General features: G+C 40.0%; 2 protein-coding genes across 5 annotated transcripts in view; both read right to left on the reverse strand.

Moving 5' to 3' along the window:
* Nucleotides 1–13,825, reverse strand: ap1ar (adaptor related protein complex 1 associated regulatory protein). The gene is made up of 10 exons (XM_044127411.1): nt 10,687–13,825; nt 9,931–9,979; nt 9,801–9,827; nt 8,860–8,885; nt 8,682–8,778; nt 8,388–8,486; nt 5,917–5,978; nt 5,322–5,395; nt 4,841–4,963; nt 1–3,712 (listed from the first exon to the last, which is right to left on the reverse strand). Exons 1-10 carry the CDS (start codon nt 10,755–10,757, stop codon nt 3,441–3,443), a joined length of 900 nt encoding a protein of 299 aa, XP_043983346.1. The 5' UTR covers nt 10,758–13,825; the 3' UTR covers nt 1–3,440.
* The window catches only part of LOC122837216 (cilia- and flagella-associated protein 100-like), a 16,699-nt gene continuing 3,591 nt past the window's right edge, over nt 12,177–25,284 (reverse strand). For 2 of the 4 annotated variants that reach the window (XM_044127407.1, XM_044127406.1), the window contains exons 2-18: nt 24,330–24,433; nt 22,730–22,827; nt 21,833–21,895; nt 21,686–21,748; nt 21,492–21,586; nt 21,146–21,377; nt 19,236–19,300; nt 18,775–18,938; nt 18,602–18,682; nt 18,125–18,285; nt 17,962–17,998; nt 16,389–16,425; nt 16,152–16,306; nt 15,921–16,050; nt 14,446–14,648; nt 14,274–14,367; nt 12,177–14,154 (exon numbers count right to left, since the gene is read on the reverse strand). In XM_044127407.1, coding sequence (XP_043983342.1) covers nt 14,029–14,154; nt 14,274–14,367; nt 14,446–14,648; nt 15,921–16,050; nt 16,152–16,306; nt 16,389–16,425; nt 17,962–17,998; nt 18,125–18,285; nt 18,602–18,682; nt 18,775–18,938; nt 19,236–19,300; nt 21,146–21,377; nt 21,492–21,586; nt 21,686–21,748; nt 21,833–21,851 — 1,662 coding nt within the window. In that variant the 5' untranslated portion in view covers nt 21,852–21,895; nt 22,730–22,827; nt 24,330–24,433 and the 3' untranslated portion in view covers nt 12,177–14,028. Of the gene's footprint in view, nt 14,155–14,273; nt 14,368–14,445; nt 14,649–15,920; nt 16,051–16,151; nt 16,307–16,388; nt 16,426–17,961; nt 17,999–18,124; nt 18,286–18,601; nt 18,683–18,774; nt 18,939–19,235; nt 19,301–21,145; nt 21,378–21,491; nt 21,587–21,685; nt 21,749–21,832; nt 21,896–22,729; nt 22,828–23,173; nt 23,329–24,329; nt 24,441–25,284 lie in introns of those variants that run through there. The other 2 variants (XM_044127408.1, XM_044127405.1) reach the window with 2 other exon arrangements.

Here is a 25,284-nt window from a genome sequence, read left to right on the forward strand (position 1 = left end):
ATGAATTTATTTTCTTCAACTCATCATGACAAGGAATGTTTAATCATACATCTTTTCTTTTCTTTTTTATTTTTACACAATTTATACAAGAAATAAAGTTCAAACAACAATCACAACAAAACCTAAAATTAAATTATTAAATGGTGCAGTAAATTACACTGATTTAAAGAAAAAATAAAAATTCTGAAAATTAACCTTTGTGTCTTCTACACATTTCCCAGATCATTGTCTCCCTCCCACCAGTCGACATGAGAGTTGGTTTCAAGATCCTCTAAAACAACCAAAGAAAGTGATCAGAGTGAAAAGTAAACACAACCTCTTGTGACAATATAAGAAACAGTTATGATCAGTTTTCTGACCAACTTGTTTACAACAGACTTGGACACACCGACAGCATTACAGTAAGCTAGGGGTGCACTAATGAACCGGACTCAGACTTCCTTAATTTTGGGTGACCAAAATCTCAATACGTGGGAGATTGACTTTTTCGCTATATATTTAGCAACTTTCTAAACAAAAAATAATTTTTTTAATTAAAATTTAAAAACAATTGATATCGGCTCAAATCGGCTTTTTAAAGATCAACTATTGGCCAGAAAAAAAAACCAAAAACCGGAATCGGTGCGCCTCTACTGCCCACACGTCACAGGAATGGGATTAGTGGAAGTTTTAAGTCCCGTTTTGATGTTCACCACTCTAAAAAATGCTTTGCCTTCCCACGTAGATTTTCTAATTCACTTTGGCATTAGATATTGATGAATTGCTCTTTGGATTTTTGACATCATCTTAATACAGGCTAGTTTTTAGAATCCTGCTTTGCTTTGCTAAATTTTTCAGAATATACTGCCGAACAACAGCAAGAAAAACATTTAAGATTAACAGAATTTCATATTTGACGGTTCCAACATTCAGAGCACTGTCCTTCTGATGAGAGGTCAGTGTCATGAAGAGATTGCTCTTCGTGAAGAAGGCATGCACCGTCGGCACACCGTGTCTGATTGGAGCTGGCTATCATGCAGCATGCACGGATGCTGAACGCGTCAAAAGACTGAATACAGAGCGAGAAGAAAAAAAAAACTAAACTAAAAATGTCTTTATGGAAATTGCTGACTTTTTGATTTAGTTTTTAGAGCTTTTTAGAGCATGTTCTGTAGTGCTGAGTGTAACGTGGGCGTCGTCCTGTGTTTCCTAGAGATGTATGCATGCAACTGACAAGATTTCATACGGCACTGAAATCAGATTGTTTTGCACACAGGTTGCCCTGACACACGAACATTTGTAGGTTAAATCCTCGAGGCGTACCCACTTTGAAAGTAGGTGTGGGCGTTTATCGTATCGCTTATTGTTTATCGCGATACGTTTCCTATAAGAATCACAATAAATTCCAATTTATGAAGTTCAAAACCATCCATATTGTTATTTTTTCGTTACTCCTTTCAATCAATCAATGCCAATACATTTGAAAGTGTGACTAAATGCAGTTGCTTACATTATGTGGTAATCTTTGGGATTGTAGCAGGATCAGTCCGGTCAGTCAAGATATTTTGAAGAGCCTGGTAAAAATCTAAAGGGCAAAAACCTTTCGTAGAGCTTCTACAGGGAATGGGTTCCGGTTTTACATCACCGCTCCCCAACAACAACAACAAACCTTCAAATGTTGGCTCTGCGTCTTGAAATCGATCGCGGCGGTCAGCCTCATTCACCCAGCGAGAAAGGAAAGCACAGGCAGGAACTCTGCTCAGAGTTAGCAGGTTGGACCTCTGACATTTAGAGACAGAGGATCCTTTCTCCACCAAGTGTTTATGAAAGTGAAGCTACCAAACCGTTTCCCCAGTTCGTTCCACGGGTGAACCGATGTGAACCGGGTGAGCTGCTTCCAAATGGGGGCTGAATGCAATTACTGTGTGCTGGGAGTATCGCAGCGAAACAGTCTACGTGAAAACAAGGGCGTTTTATTCTCAGAGTAGGTTTTTGTACCTTGTCGGATGTAAAACACAGTCTTCCTTGTAGCGCAGCGATTTTACATCTGTTGATTCGACTCCACAGCGAAAGCAACACACGTTCTGAAGATGCTGGCTGAAGCTGGTGACCGAGCGACACGGTCCGCAGCCAAACGACACGAGGCTGAAAAGCCACGTGGAAGAGGCCACGACTCACAAAGGCAACGTAACACCCAGATTACAGCTCCCAAAATGCAGTCCGGAACAAACGGATCAGGTTTTCAATGTCCTGGGGGTGAAACGAAAATCGGTACAAGTATTTTAATTTGAGGGGAAAGCGGGAAGTTTATAAGAATGTGTCAAATGTGTGGGAGAGATTTTAATTTTGTTGCAGGAGGGACTGGTGCGCTTTACAAAACGGATAGTAAAGTGTGAGGAAAGAACATTCATGTGGAAATGCTGAAGCAACGTCATCAGAGAAGGGAGAGTTAAAGCGGAAATGAGTTATCCAATTTTAAATTTTCAGTCTCATTTAACTTGAGTTTTGTTTTTTTACAATAATTTATGGGGAGTTCTATTTGCACTAGTAAAACTGCAACTGTAACTTTAATGAAATTTTCTGCCAAATTGGTAACAAAACGGCTTAAGGACAACACAGTCAATGTGTTGGCATGGCAACCAGTTCTGTCAGGAGGAATGGTGCCAGAATTCCAGTAAAACTATTGTGGGAATTTTGTGGAAACGGCCACGAAAGGTTTGACCCGAGTCATACAGTTTCATAAAAGGAAAGTTTATTAAAAGCCAAGGAAAGTTATCTCTTAATTTTTGACATTTTGGAGGAATTTTTTGTAAGTAATTCTGGTATTCTGCACTTATCTAAATCCAGAAAGATTTAGTCTGACACTTTCAGTATGAATCTGATTTAAACTGTTTCGCTAGAACAGAAACTGCAGTTTTTGTTTTACTGTGTTGGATCAAATTGAGAGGGTAAAATTTTGACTTCTGGATATTCCCTTTGTATACATAATAAAAAAAAATTGCTGGACTCAGAGCTGCATTTGGTCTTCAGACACTGGGATGTAAAAGTGACACTTTGTCTTTCTGTTGACTAAACCAACACCTTGTTCTCCTAACGCATCTGTTTGGTTTTACAGTTACCGGTCATGTTAAAGTTTCCTGCCAACAATCTGGTTTCAGTTCGGTCACTCAAGCACTGATCATCATCAATAAAAAAGAAAAAAAGAAAAAAAGAAAGCAGCACTTTCTGAGCAACGTTTAAAACGGTAAAAGGAAGGACAGTTACAATGCTCAATGGTCAGATATTGTAGCAGATGAAGGCACTGAAAACATGTTGAGAAAAAAAAAATTGTCTTTAGACTTTGCTGTGTTGGATCCATTACCAAATTTCTCCAGCATCAGAGATCCTTTACGGATTACGACGAAGTGACATTTCGGATTCATGAGGCAAAAAGCTGGTGAGGTCTCCTTTGGTGCCGGACACTATCTGTCCTGGTTCTCTGCCCTGAGGCCAGAGTCCGAGGCGTCCTCTGAGGGGGTGTCCAGGACGGGGTTGACGAACCCTTCGAATTCGGCGTCGCCACCGTCCTCCGGGTGGGTACTCACAAAATCGTTCTCCCACTCCAGAGCGTTGGAGTCCTCGGAGGCCGAGGTGGGCCCACTGGTCACCTGTTTGCTGCCGGGCCGCAGGGCCGCCCGCAAGATGTCCTCCTCGGTCCGAGACCGCTCCCAGGCCGGCAGAGCGCGGTTGATTCCTGTGGAGGAAAGACGACGTCTTCAACTCCAACATCTACGAGTCTTTATTACTATTACTGTGAAGGGTTTCTGCAGGTTTCACCAACTCAAATTTAAGAATTTTTAAGACCTTTATTATTGGAATTTAAGACATATCTCCACAGAAATGTATTGACGCCGTCCAGCCAAATGGCGACAAATGTGCAGTCATCCAGGACAGACGCAAATAAAAGCTCTGTAGCTAGCTAGCAAGGACATGTTAGCAGCTAGTTAGCGGTAGGCTCTACCGTCTCCAGTCTGCGTGCGACTCAAACATTTGCCTGACAGAAAAGTCCCACGAGAATAAAAAAGAAACAACACACAGAATATGCGAGACTAAATAATCCTGTCAAGACAATATTTAAGAACTTTGATTAACATATTGTCACCTTCCTGAAATACTGCCGCGTCGTTTTTTGTCAAAAGATGTTTAGGCAAAAAGAAAAAAAGACAGGCTATTATTTTATTTATTTTTTAGTTACTTTTTAAAATGTAAAAAGTAACTAGTTACTTTTTACATTAAGTAAAGGCCTTACTTAATGTTAAGGCCTTAAGTTAAGGCCTTAAAAGTCCTTAACTTTTAAGGCCTTAAAAGGTAAGGACTTTTTAAGGCCTTAACTTGAGATTCATGAAATTAAGACGTTTTAAGGATGCGCGGACACCCTGCTTTAGACGTTACTCAGTGGTTTGGGGCTTTTACGTCATGTTATGTAGCAAAATCACAAATTAAGGCTACGTCGGTTGCAACTCTCTGGCCTGACCCGTCGATTTTGATTTTGGCCGACTCAAATAGTTTTGTCTGAAAAGTTGCTAAGTAAAGCAACAAAGTTTGCTAAGTTGGCAACAATGGGGTGATGGTTGTTAATTGAGAATGAGTAGAGTTGACCTAACGGGCGGGTCTGTCTCTCAGCCTCCTCTATCGGCAGCGCAAAAGGCGCTCCTAACACAAACGTTAACGTAGTTAATTAGATGTTTATAAGATACCTAAAATCAGACACATTTATCTTGGCAATTAGCAAACTTTCACAGCAAATAGAGACCCTATGTTAAGGTACCAGTGATAAAACAGCAGATTAAGTGAAACAAAACACTAAAATTCAACCGGTTACCTTCCTCATCCTCCCACTCTAAATCAAGCGATGTCCCGTCGTCGTTGGTGGAGCGGGTCTTAGTGGTGAAATCCCAGCTGTACTCCGTGTTGGGCGTCACTGCGTTTGCTTCAGAGGGAAGTCCTGCAAACACACAGGCGGTAGCTAAGCTGCGCAACGACACATTTCTCTTCTAAAAAAAACAACAACAAAAAACTGAGCTTTAAACTGGTTTTAGCACAGCGCAGGTTTCAAGCAAAACCCCGTCACTCACTGTTGCTCCTGAAAGCATCCGACTGGGCTTTCACGTTCTGGAGGTAGCCGTCGAAATCCTCCCCAGAGGTTTGTCTGTAAAAAAGCCGGGCAGACAATCACTATAACAGGAGTTTCAAGAGAGCACAGAAGAAAAACAAACAAACACACACAAACACAAATCCTCCTAAATAAAAATCTGCTGAGGCTTTTACCTAAACCTGGTAGTTGCAGAGCTGAAGTCACTCACTGTTGCTCCTGAAAGCATCCGACTGGGCTTTCACGTTCTGGAGGTAGCCGTCGAAATCCTCCCCAGAGGTTTGTCTGTAAAAAAGCCGGGCAGACAATCACTATAACAGGAGTTTCAAGAGAGCACAGAAGAAAAACAAACAAACACACACAAACACAAATCCTCCTAAATAAAAATCTGCTGAGGCTTTTACCTAAACCTGGTACTTGCAGAGCTGAAACTAAATGTGGACAGCTGAGTCTGTCAGCCTTTAAGTCCAAACAGTTCTAGTTACAATCTGCTTATTAGTCAAGTTTCAGCAATATATTGCTTTTTTCTTGTCTCACACACTCCCATTTTCTTCTACTTAGAACACTCTTAAGACCAAACAGTGCAAAATTTTCATTTTTGACAATTTCCAACCAGCATTAAAATATGATCAGGAGTGTACTTGGAAAAAGTTGTGAAATGAATCACAAAAACAAAACAGTTTTTTAAGAGACGAGTCTGGACAGAGAGTGATACAAGTAATCGCCCATTCTATCTTTCATCCTGGGAGCCTTTTCAGAACCTTACGATCTCGTTTGTGCCGCCAACAGAACTTCGAGCAACTCACTTTCTCTGCTGCGTTTCGCCGCCCGAGCCGTCTGCTTTCCCCCGCGTCCTCTGAGCGTGCAGCTGAAGATACAAAACAAGATAAATACCTCGCCGTTAGCAAAACGGAGAAGAGGGGTTTACATGAAAACGTTTCAGAACGTCGGTCTCATGTAGACAGATGCGTCCCCAACACCAGAGAAGCCACAGGATGGAGAATAAAAACCAAACGAGCTTACACGTTCTTTAAGTAAGCTGAAAACCTTTAGACCGTAAAAGTAAGGAAGACAAATAACAAGGATAGGACATTCTCTGCTTCTGCACCACTAAACTCGTCTTCATGAAGGTTTGTGCAAATCTGGCAAGCACAGTTCCTAAAAAAAGTCAAAGATTTCCTGCTTACACTAATCAATAAAGCTTGTTTCCGCAGCATTAAAGACGGTTTCAGGAAGTGGTCTGTACATATTTTTGGAAGTAATTATTCATATTTCATTTTGGGGAACACTCAGGGTCCTGGAGCCTGTATTTTTGGGTTTTATTTGCTCCCCGTTGGGGGACATTCAGTCAACTTTTAGATACATCCATAATCACTACTATGCAGATGATATTCAGTTGTACACCTCGATTGGCCAATATTCGTTAAGATGCACAGACTCTGTTAAACAGTAGATACCTGATAGGTCTTTCAACTAAATAAAAGACAAAACTGAAATAATTATCTTTGTACCAGAAAAACGGATCTCTGAGATAAAGGAGACACTCATTACACACTTTTGGTTCTCTGGCAAAATCTCTCCATTAGGAACCTCGGCATAACGTTTGCTCCTGGTTTTACTTTAGATCCTCATACGAAGTCTTTGGTTCGTCCTTGTTTTTAATCGTCTACCAACTCGTACTTTTGCTTCATCACAACTAAATTATTGCAAAGTACTTTAAACAACAAACGGCTCCAAGTTGTTCAAAATGGTGCTGTGACAAAATCCTACAAGTTTTCACCCGCGACTCTAGCGCTGGTGTGACTACAGTGGCTTCTGATTTATTTTATAGTGTAGTTTAACATTCCTCTACTGACTCAAAGAGCTTTTCATGGAGAGTCATGAGGTTAGAGGAGTTTTTGCCTGGCAGGCCCCTGAGGTCCTGTGATCAGGAACCTGCTGATGGTTCTCCATACAAGACAAAGGCAAACGAAAACACAGCATTGTGTTCCGTCTTCTGAGACCCCGCATGTGAAGTCGGACAGACCTAATGAGTTTTTACCTATTGACACAAAGACGTCCCTGTTGTTTAGGTAAGACTCGAACCAGAGACCCAGCTCTCTAGTCACTTGTGTAATGTATCATGGTCAACAGATACATTATGACCAACAGTGTTGAATGATGCACTCAGTACAAATAAAACAATCTGAACTCTAAAACACAACGCTCTGCTTATAGAAGGATATCTGATCATTACTTACAACAAATTTACTCTATAATAATACTGTAAACCCCAGTAGATCACATTCGTAGCCCTGTATCCAATATTTTTGTCCAGAAAGTGCAAGGTCTTGAAGATACACTGCAAAAACACAAATTTTTACCAAGTATTTATTTTCTAGTTTCTAGTTCAAATATCTTAGTACACTTGAAATAACACACAAAAAATTATAAGTAACTTTTCAGAATGATAAAGGTGTTTGCTTTAAGTTAATAATTCCTTAATATTGATTTAAAAAAAAAAAAGAAGTACTAGCTTCACTGGCAGATTATTTCAGTAATAAGATATTTTCCCCTGTGTTATAAGAAATAATCTGCCACTGGATCTACCACTTTTTTTTATCAATATTAAGAAATTATTGACTCAGATGTTGATAATAAGTTATTTAGATTAGTGATGTCTTATTTAAAGTATACTAAGATACTTGAACTGGAAACTAGCCAAAAAATAAAAAACACTTGGTAAGATTTTGTGTTTTTGCCGTGTATGAAAGCAGCCCCTCCCCCATGATGCTCCTCCCTCCACCATGCTTCTCCATTCGGTCTGATTTTACTGTGAGTTTTCATTCATTATTTAGCCACAGATGACAAAAATAGCTGTACATGTTTTCAAAACTGATGCGTATTTAGGACATAATTTCTTTTAAAAAGGTCTGCGAATGTCACTCTGAGAATGGTGAGTCAGACGTTCCCACTTAGACAGAACTTGTCACCAAGTGTTACTTTAACAACAGGTAAGAATCATTTGTCTATCTATAACCAACTACTTGAATAGAACTGCACTGTAATCATGCAGATGAAATATTCATTGCTCCAACATAAACAGGCTGATGAGGGCAAAAGAAAAACACACACACACACACACACACACACAGCTAAAACGAGAAAGAAAAACAACACACAGACGAGAAGGAAAAGGAGGAGTTTAAAAACCAGGACGGCCCACCTATAGGGACACCGGGTCAGAGGAGACGCGGTAAGGTAAACTAGCAGAAGGGAGCGCTCAGTGCTGCCTCACCTCCTTCATTTTTCGTTCACGAGCCACCCTGGCGGCCTCGCGCTGGGCAGCATTTCTAGCCTCCTCTTCTAGCCTTAACTTCTCCTCCTGTGCCTCTAACTGAGCAGAAATAAACAAAATTAAACAAACACAAAACAGAAAGTTAACAAAACAGAAAACAAAGCAATGCTGCAAAAAAAATAAAAATAATAATGATATACTTAAAAAAAAGAAGCCAAAAACAAAGACTAAAAGCACACAAACGAAATGGGAGCTGGAACTCTGAAGAAATAAAACACAAACATCACGTCTCACCTCGACTCGCAGCTTTTGGTCGATGAGGACTTGTTTGTCGGAGATAGCAGCGTAGCGGTGTTCTCTGAGGTGACTGAGCTCATCTTCACTGATGGGCCTGGAAACAAAGCGACGTCACAGTTTGAATATTGCCGAGTTTTATTTATTTATTTTTTTAGATTCGGACCTGATTGCTTACCTCGGACAGGGCTTTGGGCTCTCAGCCTGCAACGCAAACAAACAGTCACAGTGTTTTTAGTCACTTTTAAAACTCTGGGGTAAAGAAATGGATCTGTGTTATTTTCTTTTATTCATCATGAAATGAGAATAACCATCAGGATAATGATGACTGATGACAATGTGAAAGTAAAAGTCCCCTCAGACTGCCTACATGGAAAATGCTAAGTTATGTATATTTAGCAATATATTATTAGTTGTATGTTTATTCAGGATTTTTTTTCCTCTTTCTTTCTTCCCTCTACCAGTCATATCGATGTGTGTTTTAGATTTCAGGTTGTTTTTTTTTCAGTGAACTCCAAGCAATGACATCTCATTGCTAAATTTGTAATAATTTATTCAACTTAGACACTATGTTGTAATGAAATTACTTCCTAATTAGCAAAATTGTGAATAAGAAAAACAACAACAAATTAACATATTTTATTGGGACTTTATCTCAGACACAAATATATCTAAAAGTAAAATGTTTTTTTTTTTAGAAATAAAAATATAAAAACTGTGACATGTATTTGTTTTAAGCCACATAAAAATTATTAAAATCTCAAAAATTACGGACAATCCTGAGCATCTTTCTTTCCCGAGACTGTCCTAAAAACTCAGAGTATGTTCAATCAGAGGCCTCTTCCAATTCGCTGCAACACAAACTGCTACAGGAGATCGCACCCATCACCGTCTACAGAAACTCTCGGAAGAATCCTGAATAATTTGAGTCACAATAGCATATCATTCCCCTTTGGGATCGATAAAGTATTTTTGATTTTGAACAGAACTGACTTTGTGTTTGTTTATCATAAATTCCACAATTAAAAGTTTGTGGTCGGGAGGTGAAAAATGTGAAGCGACACTGAATACTTTTGTGAGACTGAGAATTTTAAATAAAAAAAAAGAAATCTGACTTACCTCGTCACTTTCTACCAGATTTTCAAACTTGAAAAATGAAAGAAAGAAAAAAAAAAAGACAATAAAAGTAAACTTGGGTTGAATATTCACAATTCAAAAGGACAAAATTAATCAACTCCACAAGTCATACCTCTATTGTGTAATGCTCTCCGGTAGTAGAACTTCGGAAGTACTTTGCCCTGAAACATATTTAGAGGAAACAGAGAATATATCGTGTTTTGATAAAGCTATGGCAACACAAGTCAGTTATTTCGGTCATTTTTAAACTTTCATTAAATGACTGTCTAGTCATACCTGCAAGTAGAGGCTTGCAAAAGAAACAATAATATGACGGAAAACTACAATTATATAAGCTCTACAATGAAGCTTAGGAGGGAAGCTGTGTAGAAGGCGACATGGGGCTAAAACATCAATTATTTACACTCCGTTTGGTGACAGAGCAGCCTGAACGCAACACAAGGAACAGCCAGTTTGGGCGTTGTAGAAGAAATTAAAGCGCAACAAACATGTGAAAGTTCAGAATTGCTTTGGGAAAGGGAACGTGTTCGAATACGTTCAAGCTAGACTAGCATGAACTTGTGACTAAGCTGTCAACAACACGGTGGGGTGGGGTCTTCATTCCCCCTGAGGCCGACCGACCGGCTGGCTGCAGGTTAAACCCAAAACAAACAGCAGCGCACAAACCGACCGGCCTTCATGTTTAACCGACTCCTACTTCCGGTGGTGACACAGAACAGAGCAGCACTGAAGCCTTCCTCCACATTCTGCCGTGTCACTTATCGACTAAAAACCTTAGCTGCGTTATCAGTAACCGGATACACTGGGTCAGGGGATGCTGTCGGGTTAGTTAGCTCGGCTAGCCGACTACTAGCCTCACTTTACCTACCCGCCTCCTCTCTGGATCCTGTTGGCTTCCCTCCTGAAGAGCCCCACGCAGTAAGCCCAGCAGTTACCCATCTCATTGTCAGGAATGACCGGAGTCTGGGGGTCCGGCTAGCGCTCTCCAAAAAGCTGCTGGTGCATCACAGCAGGCGGCGACATCATCATCATCGTCATGTCCAGTCCTCTGATCCAACCACTTCCTCATCCTCCTTCCTCTCTGGCTGCTAACTCACCAAGCAGGGAGAAAACACCACCACCTGCTGTACATGTTCTACCCAGTTACCAGGAGCGCAACTACATACTTTCTGAGGTGTACGTGAACACATCATCTCCCCCACCGCCCCGCTCCTGGCCCAGGTTTAATATGTCCGTACAACTCTCCCTTCTTCATGCACTTATAAAATACAGTGATTCTACTATGGACTTTCTCCAGCAGAATTTTAACTGGGCCAATCAGAAAACAGATGGAGAAGTTGTGAACGACAGCATCTGTCCGCCTGTAGTTTCAGCAATGGTAACGGAGGAAGTGTGAAGCCGTTCAGTCCGTGTGTTGGCCACGTTTCCATGGCTGGTCCAGCTCTGCACTTCTCCCTTTGGAATGGGGAGGATGGTTGTGTACAGCACTGGCAGTTAGCTTCATAGCCTCCACAAGGTTGGCCTATGTAAAGCTGAAAGCTTCAACAGAGTCCACACCTCCAGAGAAACGATATTGAGAAACTATATTGGGCGTTATCATTTCTCAATAGCCAAAAAGACGAAAATGGTCCCTTTCCAGGCCTGGTTGGACAACCCCGTTAATGAGACTTTTTCCAATGAAGTGCAAGATGATTCGCCGCTGATGACCAGTGAATCATCTCCAATGATTGACCGGCCCTATATATCAAAGAAGAAACGCTCATCCAAGCGTAAACGTGTTAAAAAGACTTCTGGATGGGAAGAGGACTATTATGAAAATGATGCGATCACCTTTGGAAATTGGACGTACAATTTGGGGCCAATAAAGAGAACGATTGAGCCAGAATTTATACCATGGGTCCTGAAGAAAGAAACAAGCTGTGAGACGGTGGACTCAACAAGGACCAAGACAAAAACAGAGGGAGATGTTGAAGAAACAAACAGCTTTGTATTTGTAATACAATAGTTTGTATTTGCTCATTTGTATTAGTTATTATTAGTTAAATATTTAAATAGTAGTAGTAGTTCTTTCTAAAAAGGTAAGGGCTGCACGGTGGCACAGTGTCTCCGTGTATCCATGGGTTCCCTCCAGTTGCTCCTGCTTCCCTCATTCAGTCCAACATCCATGTTCATCCATTACAAACTTTATCTCTGATTCCCAAATTGCTGCCAATATTTGTATATGTATTTGTGACAGACTGTCCAGGCTGTACCCCACCTCTCTGGAGATAGGCACCAGCACCCCTTCCGACCCCATTAGTGACAAAGGTGTAAGAAAATGAATAGTTCTATTTTAGACTATTAACAACAGCCAGTATGCATTGTTTAATGTAATAGGTTTTATTAGGATAGTTGTGTGTGTTTGGTGGTATGACAGATGGTTGGTGTGTATTGTGCTTGACTTGTCGGGGTGTGACAGCGCAGTAAAATGTTTGGTAAAATTAAAAGAAACATTTCTTACAAATTTACAGTGAGATGTTGCATCAAATAAACACCCAGAGCTAATGATATTCAGCATAATTTCTAAACCTCTTGGTTACTAGCATGGCTTTAAACTTCGGCAACAAAAGTAAAATCCTAACATTAAAGGATAGATTTGCAAGATACAAAACGTTGGTAACATATTGTAACCCCAGATGCTATGAGTATAGGCTATCGTTGGTGGGTTACATAACAAGAGAGTGCGAGATGCAGCTTCTTCCTACATCCCTCGATCTGAACGAGCTTGTGATGCTTTTAGGAGTAAAAGCAGGGTTGGGACGCAGCGCAGCTGAGCTGCCGTCGCCTCGTATTCTGAGACAAGAGGGAGCAACAGAGAGTGCGGATAAATCGCTCTCTCTTTTGCAGACATGAGGACCAACAGCAGTGCAGTTTTAAAAGACAGGAACTTGAGAAGAACAAATCGCTGAGGAGGCGCAAAGATTGAGTATGGCGTCAGCCACCTTGCAGAGAGAGTTCATCAGCTCCTCTGGTAAGGCAGCTTCCTCTACCCACTCAGAGATGCCATATACCAGGGGTGTCCAAAGTCGGTCCTGGAGGGCCAGCCTCCTGCATGTTTTAGTTCTCTCCCTGGTGGTACCAACAACCTTTTCAGCATGTCAATGACACATACCAACTAAGGGCATTATTGGTGGCAGCCGTTATCTGATAGGCACACTGGTGGGCCCAGTCAGAGAACCTGGTAATCAGCTGATGTGCTTAGAAGCTGGCACAGGCCGTTGGACTAATTCTGATGTCCTGGCCCCAAACACTAAGCGAGGCCGGTATCCAGAGGGGGGATAGAGAGAAAACTCAGCTGTGTGAACCCCTCCACCCTGGAGACAGGCGCATTAGTGGAGGAAACACTGAGGCCACTGCCTCAGTTCTGTAGGCCATTACGGCGGGAAACTGAGGCCAGATGGGGACCGGATGGCGACTCGGGGCGGAGCCGAACTGTGGCGGGGGAGGTTGGGGGACGGGAAGCCCCTTAGCGCTAGCCGCCTCCTCGATCAAGCTAGGTAGCTCGAGGAGGAGTGAGCCCACAGCGGGGAGCGGGGTTGAGTCAGCATCCGCTCAGCCGCCTCTTTTCCACCATCCGAACCGCTACTGCTTTTGCTGTCGTCCTCTCTGCCGGCGGAATCATCTGATTCCCGCTCAGCGTAGCTAGCATCTGCCCACGAGCAGCGACCGGACTCCGTGGGCCTTTCGCCCCACCGAACGCCAGCCTTAAAAAAGGCTAGCCACCTTCTCCTCTCCTCCAGCGGGAGGAGAGCACAGGAACGGCAAGAGGGCCGAGGCGTCAGGGCGAGGTCGGGGGTGCTGGGGGCCCAGGCATCCCTCGTAGATCTGACTGACAAGACGGGCACGAACGGTACCGCTAGAAAAACATATTCGCTCTTAAGACAGTGCTGTGTTACGCTGAAGAAAAAGAGGGATCCGTTTGTCCGGTCTAACTGTTATTTATACAGTCCGAGGAGGGGCCCATCCAGTAGGTGGGCGAGGACTAAGCTTTTTTCAGTACTGCGCTGCGCGTGAGGGATAAACCCACTAGCGATAGCCTTAAAGGGCGAAGCCTACACGAAATAGAACATTAAAAGAATCCAACAGTCAGTATAATTTTCTAAAAAGAAAAAGACATTCTTTCTCTGGTACTGTAAAAATAATTCCTCCACATCACTTTCTGTTGCCTTTGTCACTCCGTGTCATCCAAGCCAAAGAGGTAATCGTTGATGTCGTCCTCGGCGGGCTTGTTGTCCACATCAGCGACCTCGACTTTCTTCACAGCAGGCATGCACCTAGGCATGAGCTTCTTCCCACTCTGGAAAAAAAAAGGACAAAAACCGTGACTCCATCTGTCTCTGACTCTACAATGATCTTATTGTGGATTTCTATGTCCCTGCGGTTAATACTCTGACTAATTAGAGGATTCAGACATACAATTTTCTTGGAGTCAGCCAATGATCTCTCCAGATACTTCCTCATCCGTTCCTTTTGTTTCTCTCTCTGCTCCATCAGCTTTTCCTCACGCATCCTGAGTCACAGTGTGAGGATAGAGGGGCTAAATAAACCCTTGGATTGGTGTCATTACACATCATACTCTCAGTGATACCTGCTCCTCTTCTCGCTGTCCTTGACCTTCTTAACCACCGCCAGTCTCTCTACTGGCATGCCTTCGAGGCTCTGCAGCAGCGAGAAGACGCGACTCTCGATTTTTGCCACCTTCTGCAAGGTCTTGAGGTCGGTGATCCTGTTTTCCACACAGCCGCTGTAAACCTCTGTCACCTTTTTATCGAGAGCGTCCAACATTTCGTCCTGGAAATCAAAAGAAAAAAAAAAACAAAAAAACACCAGGAGTTTAAATATAATAAATGCTCCACTAACGCTAAGTAGCTCTTTTAGTAGCTCAGTTTCTTGAGAATCTGATGGAGCTGCAGAAGATTGTTCATGTTTTTCATTCAGTCAATTGCAAAAAAAAAAAAAAAGGTGCCACAGCAAAATGACCAAAGAATTCAAGTATTTTTTAAAAATCTATTTTTACTTCTTAGAAAATATGTGCTTTTTTTCCACTACAAAAACACAAATTCTCACAAGGTATTTTTGGTCTAATTTCTGGTGCAAATATTTTAATGCACTTGAACTAAGACAAAAATTACAAGTAACTTTTCAGCAAGATATACAAGCTTGTTTTAAGTGAATAATTCTTTAATATTGATGAAAAACTATTAATTCCTGCGGCAGATTATTTCACTTATAACGCTGGAGAAATGTCTTGTTATAAGAGAAATAATGTACTAATGCAACCAGTAATTTTTTTATCAATACTAAGGAAGTATTTAACTAAAATGAGCTCCTATGTTTTTCTGAAAACTTACCTGTAAATTATTAGACACTTGCACACATAACTTTACCAAAAAAATACTTTTATAATAAATATTTTGTTGTTTTTGCAGTGTTACAGTTCTCCAAAAACATTATCCTGTAGAAGAAAAGAAATCCATCTTCTTTTTTTTTTTTTTTCAAAAGTTTGATGTTTTGTCTTTATTTTAAAACTTAAAAATATAAATGAAATTGTGCTTCTTTAAAAATTACAAAGTATTCAGCAGCAGATATTTAAAAAACAAAAACAAATAGAGTTTTGTCAATGAACTAAACATGGCTCTTTGTAAAGGTTTCAGACCTCTGATCAAGATGAATACTCTTCTGTCCATTGGTCAAAAAAAAAAAGAAGAAAAAAGTTACATGCAGATGTTGGAAGACGATTTAATCCCACGTCTGACATTAAAAACCCGTCAGCTGTGTCCAAGGAGAACAAGAGAAGACAAATTGCTATGTAAAATGGTCTGTTTTTCTGAATTTTGCAAATTTTTTCTGCTGTTTCGGATCAAACCTACATCTATCAGAAAGAAGAAATTATTATGTGTCCCCCTACAGTGAACACCCTACACAGAACAGAAAATTCCCCTGTTCCACTTTCTGTTTGGCACTTTCTCATTCTTCAGAGCACTATCACTCTGAAATATGCGTGCAAATATGAGTGCAGACTCTCCAGAAAAGGGACCAGATCTGCATATTTAGTGTCCTTACTTGGTCCTGTGAGCTCAGTGAAACATGAAGCTGGACCATCTGTTCGAGCTTCGCGCCTCTCGCCTTCTCTTTGTCGAGTTTCTGGTTCAGCTCTTTAATCTGCAGGGCTATCTTCTCCTCCTTGTTTTCACTTCACATGCGCACACACAGCAATGTATAAACTTGGCGAAGGCTTTAAATGATGCCGGATAAGAAGAGAAAAAGGTGCAGGCTGCTGAGCGCACCACTTACATCTTCCTCCTGGTTGTGTCCACAGTCTGCCGGAGTTTCGCCAGCGCCTCCCCCGTCGTCGCAGAGTTCTGAATCAGAGACAGGTTCTGCTCCGTCAGCTCTGACATCAGGTCCAGCAGCTGCTGGGGATCGGTGAAGTAAAGCTCTGGCTTATCCTGAATGGAGGAGGGACGGCAAAGGTGAGAACTGCAGGTAAACACTCCAAAGGTATGATGTTCCGGTGAAGGGGAAACTGACCTCTAAGCTGTCATAATCCAGTGAACACGTTTTCTCTCTGAAATACATAAAGACAGAGTTTTAAATGAATACGTTTCGTAAATCATTCCCAATTTTCTACCACAAGAGGGAGCTGCACACAAGAAAACGCATGTCCAGAATTAATCAGTGTAAACAGTTTTAATAGTGAAGTTGGGTAATGGTATCTACAAATACAATGTAATGTGTTAAGCCTACAGCCAATATTTAATATTTATTTAATATGTGTAGTTAAATAAAAGGTTAAATAAAATCTGATTTAAGATTTTGCTCCACAATCTTATCAACATAAGTAAATTTGTCCCACTTTTACTTGCCAGTGCAATTTGCTAACTTTTCACCGATCTATCGCAAAATCTTTTCCCATCCAATAACATTCAAGACACACTCCAGTATTGGATCAGTTATACTGTAATTTAACAAAAAAGAAATAAAAAAAGAAATATCATATCTTGGTGTTTAATCTAAACTACAAACTCAAGAATCACGAGTTTAAAAATGCAGAAGCAAAAGAACGTAAGGGGGGGGGGAGTGGGAAGCTTGGCAAAAAATTTGACAAAAATTCAAGTTCCATGTGGCCACTGTCATGAATACAAGATAAATTCAGAAATTTCTTTTATGTTCTTAATAACAGCGTCGGAAATTAAGTTTAAAGATTTCTGACGATAATAATTGTGGTAATCTCCTTTAATCCTCCTTTGTTTTTTGTTGCTGCTGCTGCAGACTCTTTATGAAGGCTAAGATGCTATTTTACTCACAAAAACTTTCAAAAAAGCCTTTTAAAATGTGACAGGTATTGATTAGAGTTTCATTTCATTCATTACTATTACGTTACAGTAATTAGACAGGGTCTCTTCAGGATTCACTAGCGCAAATTTAAGACTTTTTAGACATTTCTGTCTGTATCACGACAGAAAAGCACAAAGGAGAATCGCACATTTATATATATATATATATATATATATATATATATATATATATATATATATATATATATATATATATATATATATATATATATATATAAGAACGGAAAATTACTGAGAAGAAAATGGCACACCTCGTGAGACTGACTATGAGATACTGTCAAATTCTTATGTAAGTTGAAGAGATTCATTTTCTTTCCTTTTAATCTTTGTAACATCTCATTGGTTGGTAACAGATGTGAAGCCAGTGGTGAAGACAAACATCGTCCTGCCAGATGTAGCAACGCTAGCTGGCTAGCTAGCAAAAGTATACTGACAGCATTTCGGCAGTAGCCTCAACCACATCGAGCCACAAAACGTGTGACCTGTGATCAACTTACATGTTAAAAATCCATCTAAGACATTTAAAGGCCTTCATGTTAGCCACATGAATGTAAGACTTTTTAAAAGACTCTTTAAGGACACGCAGACACCTCGCCGTGTGTAACAGTGAAAACTTAAATACATCCATTGACTGTTATATGGAAAACACGAGCAAATTAAAATGTTCTGGTGTACAGCACAGAGCGCAGATGGTTAGAAGTGTGTGTAAGTGCTGTCACAGTGTGTCACTTTGAGCAGAGGACAACCTGGTCGCTGTGACAGGGGGAAACTTCCTCTCCAAACCTGTGGATAGGCAAACAGGAGACACACAAATAAATGATTGCTTTTAATCACCAAAATGCATCTCGGGAGCAGAAACAATTAAATTAGCAATCAACCTGAGCAACGCTAAATTGTTATTCCAAATACCCGTCTCAGTAGGTTCCTGTCCATCACTCTGTTCGGACGACGTTTTAGTCTTTGAATCTTTGCTCTTCTGCTCATCCTGCCACTCTGCAGGAGAAAGCCTGAACAGGAAGTCCTTGTATTTCAGGTAGCCTGTCAGAGCGTCTTCATACTTCTCAAGTTCACTGTGAAGTAATAATAATTTTTAAAAAGCACAACACAGACCTCTAGTTGCAGTCTTCTCACCTCTCGGATACTTCTGCGCACTAAATAATGTCATATAACGTAACAAGTGTTTGTACTCTAAGGACCTTTTCGTATTTTGCCACTTCATAACCACAAGCTAGGCGTCTACAAAGTGTGTGGTGGATTTGCGTTTCCCCCCTTAACCCTGTTTGTTTTGTTATTCACACAAGAACAAAACTAACACAGTTCATGCTTCATTTCAGCAGAGGGAGAGAAGCAGGTCAGAGGTGAAGTATCAAAATGTGACCCCGCTACCTTTGAATGGTCCTCATTTCATCGGTCAGCTCCTTGATCGCGGCATTCTTCTCCTGTTTTGACTTTTCCTCCCGCTCAAAACTGAAAGCGTACAGATGCGCGTGTTTGTTAGAACAATATCCTAAAACAATATCTTGTTGTCCCACAGTGAAGACGTTCACAGTTGCACCCACAGAGCTCTGGCTTCCACTGACTTCCTCTCATTCTCCCTGAGGAACGCTTCAAACTTTTGGTTGTCCATTTCGATGAGCTTCTCAAGTTGTTTCAGCTTTCTTTCCTCTTTTGCAACGGCCTTCTCCATCTTCAGGATCTCAGAGCGTTTAGTCATCAGAGACAACTAGAAAACAAACCCCAAAAGATCAGGAGGACATATTACCACCTGCCTCTATTATTCTCTTGGAATTCATAGAATCTGTTTTCTGTAAAAAAAGTAAGTAAAGCCATAACCTTTGCTTTGCTCATCTCATTTATAGGGAACATTTAAAGACAAATCTGGACTCTTCTCGAGATTTCACTGTTTACTTTAGAATGTTCCCTTAATCGAAACTAAAATACGAATGGTTTTTGTTTGGCGCCAGGACTAGACTGACTCTGACTGCGAGTCCAAATCCATTCCACCGTCTAAACAATTCACCTCCAAGACTGCTTGTTGCCGTTCCATGAGGAGTAATTCATGTCTGCTTTCTTTTGTGAGTTTCTCTGTTGAGACAGGAAAAGACGACAACTGAGTTCTGCACGAAGTCAAAAAATGACATTTTTGACAAGTGTGGATAAATTTGTTGACGCCCATGGTAAAATGCATGACTAGCTCCTAAACAAAGACCTGAGAGGTGGATCTTTGACCACTTCTCTTGACGTCTCTTTCTCTCTCTCGATTCCCCCAGTGTCCCAGTTGAAAGTTTCCCCTTACAAAGAAATCCCTTGAAATTCACATGTGGTTCCCATTTTCCACATGTGATAAAGTATTTTGTTCATGTGATCCATGGTTTATTCAACAGGGGATCACATGTGATCACATATTTCTCACATGTCCCTTAGTTTATGTGCCTCTGGCATAACTTAAATAAAAGTTAAGTTATTTAAGTTAAGTTATGCCAGGGGCATAAACTTCAACTTTAAGACAAAGCGACATTTATATTTATGTGTAAATAAAAATATTTGATAATAATGTAAAGTATATAGTTGACAAAAAAAATAACCAACTGGTGTGAAATAAAAGTTTAAAATGCTTTATAAAATAAAATAATACAAAATAAAGGGTTAAAGTAAATATATATATATATAAAAAGTTTAAGTAGTGAAGATTCTGCATTTCGCGCCGTTGGACAGTTGAGGACGGGTAAAAAAAAAAAAAAAGCAGATAGTTGAGTGATTTCTTTCTCTTTTTTTTTATAGAAAAAGTGGACTTGAAGAATTTGTTTAAAATTTGTGTAAAAAGTTGTGTGAACCAAATGTGTGGTTTTCATGTGGTCCCGTGATTTTCATGGGATTTTTTTTTGTAAGGGTTGGTTGTTTTTTTTTTCTGCCATGCCTTCTTGAGCGGAAGAAAAATAACTAAGAAGCACCTCAGTCACACGCAGGGGGTTCCCCAAGGCTCTACGTTGGTCTACCTCTTGTTTAATGTCCACACGCTCCGACTAGCTCTATATTACCACATCACCAGGTAACCGTGAAACACAATAGCGCTCAGAAGTGGTTTAGAACAAATCAATGCATAACTTTCTTCCGTTGAACAAAAAACCTAAACTGAACAAAGTCATTACTTTTGGACCTAAAGAGGGACGATCAAAAGTGAGCACGCAGCTTCTAGCTATTATAGCCAGAAGCTACTGATCAGGGATGAAATCGGATCAGCAGTAATGATGGACTCAAAATTTTCAGAAACATTTCAGGAGTTAAAACTTGAGCTGATGTCCCAGCAAGATCTTGGCTTAGCACCAAACTACATTAAAGCTCTGTTGTTGTTGTTGGTTCAGCTCTAGAATCAAAACCAAACATGGAGTTTTTCTGCTCCTCCAATCTGGAATTAACTTCCAGAAAACTACCAGAACACTGAGTTCCTTTAAATCAAAACCTATTTGTTTAGAATTGCTTTTGGTTAATAATAACTGGAACATCTTCAATTGTAGTCTATATTCCCACTTTTTTTTTATTTTGCTTCATTACGACGCTGCAGTGCAACATTTTATGCTATTATTATGAAAAGCACTTTGTATTTGTCTAGTGGCTGAAATGTGACGCTGATAAACGAGATTTACATTTATTGTGTGATAACTGAATCGTTATGTTGTTTTTGTTCCTGTAATCGCGCCACAGGTTATTGTTTTGTTAGAAACAAACGTTTCATAACGTGGAATTTCTTTTCCACTGAATAAAACTCAGGATTTTCCACAAATTTTCCATGAAAGATTACGCTGCCGCCATAAAAGAAAGACTTCTTTTTTTAAGGCTCTTTACACAATTTATCACGGGCGTCAATAGATACACCCACAACTGATTAACATTGTATAAAAGCTGAACTTCTCCACCCTTTCCTCACGTTACCTCCCTTCGCCGTGGTAATTTTCAGCTCGTGTGTTCTCGATGTTTCTTTAGGGAAAGCTGCTTTACTCCTGATTTGCTTCAGACTTTTCTTCTTCTCGTTTTCCTCCTCCCCGTCCTCCTCCTCCTCCTCCTCCTCCAGTACTCCCATCAGCTCATTCTTCAGCTTGGCCTGCGCTCTCGCAGCGTGGGTTGCCTTTTCTTCAATTGGCAGCGCCAGAAATTTTCGCATTTCCTGAGCACCAAAAAAAAAGAAAAAAAAAAGAAGCAAAAATAGGGTTGGGGGGAGAGAAGCATGACTTCGACACGACTAAATCCATTTTTTATTTGCGACTAAGCACACACAGACCTCTCTACGGTTTTCCGTTTCCTCTGAGCTCAGTGCAAAAACCGTCTTGTTGTTTGGCACTTTATATGGGCTCTGCTGTGCCCTCCTCCTCATTTCTGCACACAGGAATGAAGAAAAAAAAAAGAACACATATGCTAATAGGAGTTTAATTATCTCACTTTTTTTTTTTCACTGGAGATTTTGTCATTTTATACCTGCTTTTTGTAATTTAGCAGCAACATCAGCCTCTGAAACCAAAGCCCTGTCTGCTCCGACAGCTGAAAACACAAATGTTGTAACGGTACTGTGGGTGTGCTGGTATATTGTAAGTGTGAAAGCTTAGCATCCTGCCAGAAACTTACAGGGATGTGGTGAAGACATTTTTATTTCTGTTGTCCAGAGCCACACCAGCTCACCCTTTAATTCTGCCGTAAAAAAGACACATAAAACACAAGACAGAAAAATCAAAGGTCAAGTATTGGTATTAATTAAAGCAATATTGAGATCGTTTTGTGCTGATGTTGTTTGTATACATTTTTCTTTAAGGTTTGCATCCTTATCGTCTATTTATGCAAAGCCGACCGATGCCTGATAGGAATAACTTTGTTTCATGTTATACGTTTGATGTAGCAAAGCTCATATTTAAATATTTTCGTCTTAAATCCACAAAATAGCTCTCACTCTGGCTCACTCAAGTCCCATGGGCTTTGAGGTATTGTTTCCTGAATGATAAATGAGTCAATGATTTTATTTATCATCTACTCTTAAATATCCTAAGATCAAATTATTTTTATTCAGCAGGTCTAGCCGAGGTGTCGTTAGTGAAAGCTGAACTTGGTTTTCCCTAAAATGTTTGTTAATCACAAGTAAATCTCGGATAATTCATTATGGTAATCAATTTTCACATGTTTTTCCCCCTATAAAAAAAGATTGTTTGAAAACTTTGAATCAATTATATGACTAGAACATTTAAATGTGACAAAAAGTAAAACAAACAAACAAACAAACAAACATGAAATGGCTAGCATTTTGAAGTAGTTTTATACCGTTTATTGCCTAAAACAACTTAGAAAAGAGCTAAAAGTGCAAGCTAAATACAGGCTTTGCCAAGCTAACCTAAATTTTTTGCTTTTTTTCCTAAAGAACAGGGAACAAACAAGATTAAGAAAACGTCTTACGCTTGATGCAAATAACAAAAAGTCATCCTACCACGTGACCAGGTTGGTTTTAATGACTTAAAACCCTAAGAATTTACCTACCTCGAAGATTCTAGAAGGACTTGTGTTCTGTTGGCATGGCAACCGGTGCCTTTGTCTCTTTCGTATAAGTCTGTCAACTACTTCCGTGTTTTCTGTGACTTCAGAACAAGACAAACCAAATGGAATAAGCTTGTAAAATACAACCTTCTTATTACTATTATTACTTACAAACAAGAAAGAAAATGTTTTAAATCCCTGATAAAAACTTTCATAATTTGAAAGACACTGCTAAACTTTTGTCTAGTTACGTTTCTTTTTTGGATAACAAAAAAAAGGAGAGAGAAAGAAGTTCGAATCTAAGAAAAATGCTGCTTGCTTGTGAAGTCAGACGAAAATAAATGTCTCTCGATAAAAACCAACAGGAAGTAGCTGCTATTCTGCATATAGTAATGAAAGCTACCTCAAACACTACTTTAGTTTGTTGTTAATAAATAGAAGACCCACCATAACGCTGCTCCTAAGCAAAGAAACAAAAAAGAGAAGAAATTCAACACCAAGTTGTAAGTCAGACTTTGTGTACCGTTGTCATAGCAACTGCTGCCTGTGCAGTTCCACGGGAATTTTTGCCAATTACCTCCATGTTTTCTGCAGCTCTAAGGCTGTCAAGTGAAAGTCTAACAAAGTTAATTGAACCAACTTGTAAAAACATGTGACGGTGCGGTGATAACACCGCCTTCTTGGTGCCATTTCTTTAAAATACAGCAATTAGAAATGCAAACTTTTAAGTTTGCCGTTCGAGGACCACCGCTCTCTCCACTAGATGGCAGCCAACCATTACATTCAAACTGCAGCAAAACTTAAAACGATCTCCTCGGTGTGTACAGAGTCACTGCTTTCAGGCACATTCCAGATTAAAAACCTCGTTGCTACCAGGACACACCGGCATGTTCTTTATATAAGTAGAATCTGAAACAGTTCTCGCTTCCTTCAAAGTGTTGATCACCAACACTTGTCTTAGTCTATGCTGTGTGCCAGTGAATATACTTAGAACACCATACTGTACATTGCATCCCACGCATCCACACATGACCCCGCGCATCTCTGCTCAACATAGCAACCCACGCACTACAGTTGCTTGCAGGAAATCCCGCTGTCAGATTGTCGGGTTAAAGTATCACTCACTCACACACGCACCGCACGCACATGGGCGAGCGTTGGCTCACGTGCCAGCAAAAGGCCACGTTGTTGTGTAAGAAAACATTCATATGTAGGAAACCGAATATTAAGATTCACACATTTTTTTGTTTAGGACAGTGAAATTCAACCAAGTTCTGCTTTTGAATACCTTTCATCAGCTGGCTATTTTTTCCAGCACTATCATTGTTCTGCAATAAAGATAAACGATTGATAATCTATGAAAAGGACATAAATGCAGCCGGTGTCTTTCACAGCAATGCGTCAGCTGTTTGAGGATTACAGATTGTTCTTCCTCTGCTCATGGATATTTGGGATTATATAAGATGTAAACAATCAGCCGTGATATGCTTTTCTTTAAGCAATTGTCTGCCTGCCAACTCTTGTAATATTAAGTTAAAAAAAAACTACAACAACAACAACAAAAAAACACTGAAATAACAGGAAAAACAGAAGAATGGATTACTCAAGTGGCATATTTTCTCTGGGTCAGCTCAAGACTCGATGCGAAATTGTCAGGTTTTGCCACTTCCCTCCTCCGTTCGGGTCTTGCACTCGGTTACAGGCGGGCTGAAGAGAAAAGAATAAATCTGATCTGCTGTCATGAAACAAACATGAGAGCCGCGTCAGAGCTGCCAGGCAGCTGCTGAGGCAGACTGAGCAGCTTGAGACTTTCAAACTCAGACAGCATTTGTAGGGCAGCAGCAGCAGCACTGTTTGTCATATACGCATAGAAAGCTTCTCCTTCAATAAACCAACAACTACTGGTTTAATTTTTTCACACTATGTAACCACAACCACTGTGTGAAAACCTCCATTTGAAAAAAGGAAAAGAAATCAAAAAGTGATGGCTAATAACCTTAATGTAGCACTGCTATATACACATTATAGAAGACAAAAAGGGCAAAACTTTTTCTAACAAAATTTGTCTTTATAAGGATGTTCCAAACAATCGCATAATCTTATAAAATCCTGCTAATATAATTTAACCAACAGTGATTACAGGAGTTGTTTTCCCCCCCTCTTGTTACATCAACGGAGTCACAGGATTTGCTTGTCTGTATTTTGGAGTGAAAGATTTCCTGCCAGAAACTTGTACAAATGATGGAGGCTCAACTTTTTTTTTTTATGTGATATGGGATTTAAATAGTTGGTACCACTTTGCAATGAATGTATACTTATAGATGTCTATTAAATAGTCAATATATATGTTATTAATTAACCTCTAAACATTTTATAACTCACAAATAACTGTTTGTTAGGCATTAATTAAAGGAGAGCAGTTGAACTGTAAATTTTATCTGGAGATAAGCCCAATAAAACTTGTAAATATATATATTTTTAATATAGTATCCTTTTCACTCTTAATTAATGCATAATAAACAGTTATTAATGATGTATAAAGTGTTTATAGCTGAATG

The sequence above is a fragment of the Gambusia affinis genome, linkage group LG09 (genome assembly GCF_019740435.1).
Source record: "Gambusia affinis linkage group LG09, SWU_Gaff_1.0, whole genome shotgun sequence".
NCBI classification, from domain to species: domain Eukaryota; kingdom Metazoa; phylum Chordata; class Actinopteri; order Cyprinodontiformes; family Poeciliidae; genus Gambusia; species Gambusia affinis.